Here is a 6,000-nt window from a genome sequence, read left to right as displayed (position 1 = left end):
CCACCCCCAATTTGAGTGGTGATTTTCTCTCAACACACAACATCCTTCTCGTGATCTTTGGTGTCCAAGACAGATGTCTCTGACTTCCCCTCAAGATCAATAGCAAAGACCATCGCTAGCACATAGAGACCCCCTTTAAGAACTATTGTGCCCTCAAATGACACGTTTGGCTTAGTGTTAATTATCGTTTAAGTCTTGCATTGTTACCATGCATGTCACATTGGTATCATAGCCTAAAACAATCACTTAAGACAGTTTGTGCATGTTGAATCAAGGTTTCTAAAATTAGGGCTTAATTTTCAAGGTTTGTAGGCCAAAATTAAGGTATTTCTATTTTGCATTAGTTCAACCCTTACATCAGCCATGTTTCACCTTGTATAGCAAATTAGGGTTCGCGCTTCTTGGTTTCAATCGGTTCTTACATGTAGCATAGGTAATCTAGGACTCGCAAAAGTCTTAGACTTAGGTGAAGCCTAGGTAGGAAATGTATGTATTTGAATACTGCTTTGGCAAGAATCTCACCTAGAAGGAACGAGATGAACCAATGGACACTTTTCAAAAGATTTGGGCAAGGAGTTAGCACCCAAAGTGGTGAGAGGATTCATGGCAATGACAACCACAAAGCCCGTAAACAAAGGCAAGAAAGTGGGCGATTCACCCAAGGTTGAAGCTCAGGGGAAGGGAATTTCACGGGTGCTGTGCTAATGTTGACAGTGGTAAGAGTCAAAGCCAGCACAAGAAGCAATCTCTGCAAACCAACCATTGCCCAAGGTGCAATTGCCAGAGCCAGCACATTTCCGATGAGGTGGATCTATCCAAATTCTATTTGGAAAGAAAGAGATTAGCCCGACAATTCCTGAGAAGGTTGATCTCTCTGAATCCAGTTTGGAGATCAGCATATCAGTTCTCAAAGAGTTCCGAAGAGTCTCTCCAAATCCAATGAGGAGAAAAAGATTATGAGTGATTCAGCAGTTCCCATGGTTATCTACAACCCAGTAGGTTCCCAAAGGTGCCGAGGACATAGCCAATGGTTGCCACGCAAGTTCAATATGAACATGTTTTATGGTATTTTTTATGATGTTTTATGACCTGAAAATGGATGGCCAATTTGAATTACATTCCTATATAAACGAGGTTAAAGATCATTGTAGGGCATTCAGAGACACTGTTTTGATGAAGTAACCCGACGTAAGAAAGCATTTCTCAATGTGTGTGTGTTGGCATGCATCACACAGTAGGCCAGCTACACGAGTTTCCACCCAGAAACCAAGAGGGCAACGGACATCCACCACCTAGTTCACACAAACAGATAAAAAACTGCCCCTAAAATGACATTTGATGGGAGAGAGCCCAAGGGATGCTGTCAGGGCTTCTGGCCGGCTGCAAGAGTTCAATTCCTGAAACCATCATGCTTCTGCCGAATGGTCACCCTTCCAAGTCCAGAAACCTTATGCTTTTTAAGCTTCCACTCGGTGGAACATTCCGACGGCAGCCCAATACAAGTAGCCGTGTGCCAGGCACAAGTTTCTGCCTGGAACCTAGTGAACTCAGCGTTACTGCGTGTTGTTGTGCTGCCAGGTGGTGCACTTGTTTCACATGTGGTTGGCAAAGGAGAAACCTGCACCGTGAAATCGGCCAGCAACAAAACACAAAATTCATCCCAATGCCTTGAACATGAGCTTTGGCTTTACAAGTGGATTACCTGGTGCAGATCATGGCCTCATAATCTTCTCCTGAACCCACATGCCATCATCATTTGCCCTGTGCCTCCTGATTGCCATGATCCCCTCTGCCAGCATCTCAACTCTGCACATAATGCTGACATGCCTGTCGCCTGTCATCTTTCCTAGCTGCCTTGCCAACACAATGACCTCCTGGAATGGAAGTTGGTCTACCACTAAGTTTTGGAAAACCAGTTGCTGCTGCCCTATTTCCAATACATGAGGTATGCTGCTTTGGGAGTGCATGCATCATATGACTGAGCACTTGGAACTCTCCTCGTCACTCAAACTAGGCATTCAAAGACAAAAATCTGCTATGCAGTAAACGTGATTAAAACAGCACAATCGAGGTTAATTGAGGGCAGGCACATATCATGTTATTCAACTCCTTGTCATTTGACATGAATTTACCACTGAGCAAGCCGAGAAAGCTTGTGTATGAATTGTTCTGAATGATGTACATACATCCCAATAAGATATAATGCATCTACCCTGAATTAAAAACTCCACAACCTAAAGCAGCCCATAAGGCATTAATTTTGCCCTTATCTTGATTGCCTCTTGTTGGTCCCGCCACTATCATCTGCATCACTCTCACTTGCTGAAGAGCTTTCAGAATCTGAATCTGACAACAATAAGGAGTCTGGAATCAGTGTTCCAAAATCACAATATACTTGCTAATGGGTAATAATACAAAAACAACAGCAAACCAAAAAAATAGACTTGAATTGCACATAATGGCATGGCATAACATAAACATTGTTTATTTTGGGTGTGACATATTCACCACTAGAAGATCCTGTGTCACTGCTTGAACTGCCTGAGCTACTTGGCCTGTTTTCCGCAGCAGCAGCATCATGGACTGTGACTAAAGGTGATGTTGCCTTGGGCATATCACCTATGATGTCAATATCTTCTTCCTCAGGTTCACCTGCACATGACAATCGCACCTCTCAAATCCATATTCTACAAGCCAAAAAAGAGGGGAAGACACAAACTCTCTCTCAGCTTACCATCACCAGTTTTTCCAGCCTAGAGGGGTGGATAGGGAGGCATGAAAGCCCATCACAGTGGATACAGGAACCCATACCACAGTGCCCCCTCGCATGAGGCTGCTTGATGGCGGATTCAGGAGATCCTGGCCCACCATCAAGCAGACTATCGACATCTCGAGCCTTCTTTTATCACCCATGATGGACATCCTGGATGGGCCCTTGCCCGGCATACAGGGTTGATTGACTGTTTTTATTCAGCCCTCCCATATCCCATCACTTACTGTACCCTATACCTGGCATAGTAGGATCTAGATTTTTCATCTTGTATAATCTCACAGTGAGATCTTAGCATTCAGTCTTCAGTTCTAGTTTACTGTTGCTTTTTCTCTTATTTCATCCATGATGAGATTTCATGGACACTATGTACACATCATTTAGACCCTTTAGGTCTTTTGAAGACGTTAATAGAACTCTCTCTCTCTCTCTCTCCACCTGACCACATGGAGAGGCTCCACCACAGGCCGTGGACCCCTTCACAGCTTTGCGCTCTATCATGGAGGAGTTAGGTACTTTTATTGGATAAGGACCACATGACTGGTTGAGTTGATCCCATACTCACATAGTCCATGGGTCCTTTCTTTGGTTAGTTTTTTTCCTTGGCATACACTTCCCAACAGATTACATGTATTACTTTCGGTATCATAGACCCTTTGGGTCTTTCATAGATGTAAATAAATCTTTCTTTCTCTGTCTCTAAGTCTCAAGAGCAAACTTATGAGGGGATAGAGGTCCCAGGACAATGGACAAACTCTCCTCACAATTTTGTTTCCAAAGGTTAGCCAATACCAAGCCAAAGGTTTGTTTCCATAAGTGTCTAGTGCCTAGTCTATGTTTACACCCCATCTTTAACGGTGTGAACAGATTGACTCATAAATCCATGACCTTGGTTTTGAGCTGAATTTTGGTATCATTTTGCAGCCCACTTGTCAACAAGCAAGGGCGCACACACTGTCCAAAAGGCAGTAGTTCCGAGTGTCTCCGCCACTACAGGATTGATCGGATCCTGCCAGCCTGACGCGCTTGCCGACCCCGCTCGGCTCTTGACATCGGCCGGCAGTCCCACCTGGGGCCAACGGTCTTCCACTCTCCTGCGCCGGCCTCAGTAGGAGCCTAGTGGTCTGGTACATGGGAGCTTGTGTCCCGCCCTACCCCCCTGTGGAGGGTTTGAACTAGGATTGGCGGGGCCCCGGGCTGCGGGGGGGGGGAGAGACGGGAGGCAGCCTCCTGGACTGCCAACCAGGGCAGACTCTAGCGAGGTGTCCCATCTAGCGACAAATGAAACATTGGCTTGGGAGGCCAAAGTACTCAAACTCTGCAAAATCAAGTCTCCCCCGCAGACTAGGGAGCATGATAGTGTGACGCATTGAGTCTAGGGAGGCGATGCAGATACGAAGGGATGGAATCCCAGCCGTCCGTGCGTGTAAGAACTGCAGCGGCGGTTATTTTTTTGGGGGGGGGGGGGTGGGGGGGGGGATTCTATCACCCTCCCGATAGCAGCACCTATCACCGGGAGGAGAGGAAGGTATTCCTTCCTAAGACCTGGAAAGCAGACCATCACAGGAAAGCCTGAGATGCTAGCCAAAGGGTCGGACATCAGGTCGAAGCCGTGCTGCCACCTCGCAAAGAAGACCTGGGCCGTACGCAGTGAGAGGATCTCAGCTGCATGACTCTATCCAAAACTGCAAGCGAATCGAACTCAACCTGGTAGTAGCCACGCCCAAGAGGATGAATGTCAATGATCTTTCCAAGCACGCCAAGAAGGCTTGCTTGTAACAAATCCCTGAACTGTCCGCGCGTCGGGCAGCTACCCACAATCTTACATACCAACGTGGAGGCCTCCAAAAAGGCAATTGTCGAAGCAAGGAGCTAGAGATCCTCTTCGGAAAAGGAGAGGCAAGGAATGGCGGCCTCAGTCAGGGATGACAGAGCGGCTGCCATGGAGTCCTCTTGGGGGTTCAAGAACAAAAATTGCCGAAACTTGCCACGGATAAAAAACCCCAGGGGCGATAAACACCTGGATGGGAGCAGGGAAGCAGCAGCGCGAGGAGGGGGCTTACGAGGGCTGATGAGGTGAGGCCGGCAAAGGTGGGACTGATACGGAAAAAAGCAGGGATGGGAGATGACAGCAGCGCGAAGAAGGGGAGAGGAGAAGGGGGAGGGGGCGGTCGAGAGGCGAGGATGCCACAGGGGGGGCAGCCCGACAGAAGAGGGGGAGGTGGAAGGTAGGCGAAGGTCAATGGGGGGGTGTGGGCTGCAGGCGGAAGGGGCACAGGCGGGAGGTGGGGGGGCAGAGGCCAGGCCCAAGGGGGCTGCACACAGCAAGGTGAAGCCCAGGGGCGGGGCGGGGCGGGCGGGGGGGGGGGGGGGGGGGGGGGGGGGGGGGGGTTGCGCTCCAGCTTCAGCTCAACGTCGGTACGCAAGGGTGCTGTTCGTGCACCTATCTTATGAGCTTTGCAAGCCAATACTTATCTGGAAATGATTCTCAAAGGGAGTTTTAAAGAGTTGCCTTACATTAGGCTCATGAGCAATCTTGCCCTACACATCTGGTATGGTGTTGGTCTGGGGTTGGTTTCTCTTCCTTTTCTTTCAGTCACTGCTGGCAAAGTCTAAGCACATGGTCCCTGCTCCCATAGCGGAAGCATTTTCCCTCCTCCATATACTCTATCTTGTCTTGCCTTATAAGACCCACTGGTCCCGCTTTTCCCCACGAGGTGTGGGCTGTTTTGCATCAGATTTTTCAGCCTTCTGAGGCTCTTTGGCATCATGTACATCACGCTTCTGTCCCGACTTGGGCTGAAACAGACAAGCCTTCTTTTCTTTTCCCATACATTCACACCATGTCTTGGTGGAGTCGTACAGAGGCCGCCCAGTCTCACACAACATCCATTGTGTAGATCTCACAAGCAACCTCCAGTCTCACCAAGCTGGATCGTCTTCCCACCTTCTTTTACTAGGGCTGGGACACCAAATGAATCAAAGCTTCAATCACATACCTTCCCCGGCAATCCCAGGCTCAAGTGTGTTGATGTGGGCAACATATGGAGCTGGTTCAGACTCCACAGCAGCAGATTAGGGGTTTCAGCAACAGAAAAACAGGGTTTTCCACCATTTTCGGGAATCAAAATGCTCCAAAACTGATTTATTAGGGTTTCATACAGCATTGTAGGATTTCTGACTGCATATTAGGGTTTCTGGCTGGTCATACAGCATGTCTGTACAACTTC

At 48.2% G+C, this 6,000-nt stretch overlaps 1 protein-coding gene across 1 annotated transcript in view; it reads right to left on the bottom strand.

Moving 5' to 3' along the window:
* Nucleotides 1-322: 322 nt before the first annotated feature.
* Nucleotides 323-6,000, bottom strand: part of LOC147628679 (transcription factor GTE5, chloroplastic-like) — a 44,129-nt gene continuing 38,451 nt past the window's right edge. The window contains exons 4-5 of the mRNA XM_086813894.1: nt 2,509-2,652; nt 323-2,346 (exon numbers count right to left, since the gene is read on the bottom strand). Coding sequence (XP_086670020.1) covers nt 2,267-2,346; nt 2,509-2,652 — 224 coding nt within the window. The 3' untranslated portion in view covers nt 323-2,266. The remainder of the gene's footprint in view (nt 2,347-2,508; nt 2,653-6,000) is intronic.

Source organism: Cibotium barometz, chromosome 19, assembly GCF_041138505.1.
Source record: "Cibotium barometz isolate CiBa-2024 chromosome 19, ASM4113850v1, whole genome shotgun sequence".
Taxonomy (NCBI): domain Eukaryota; kingdom Viridiplantae; phylum Streptophyta; class Polypodiopsida; order Cyatheales; family Cibotiaceae; genus Cibotium; species Cibotium barometz.
This window is presented reverse-complemented; position numbering and strand designations above follow the sequence as displayed.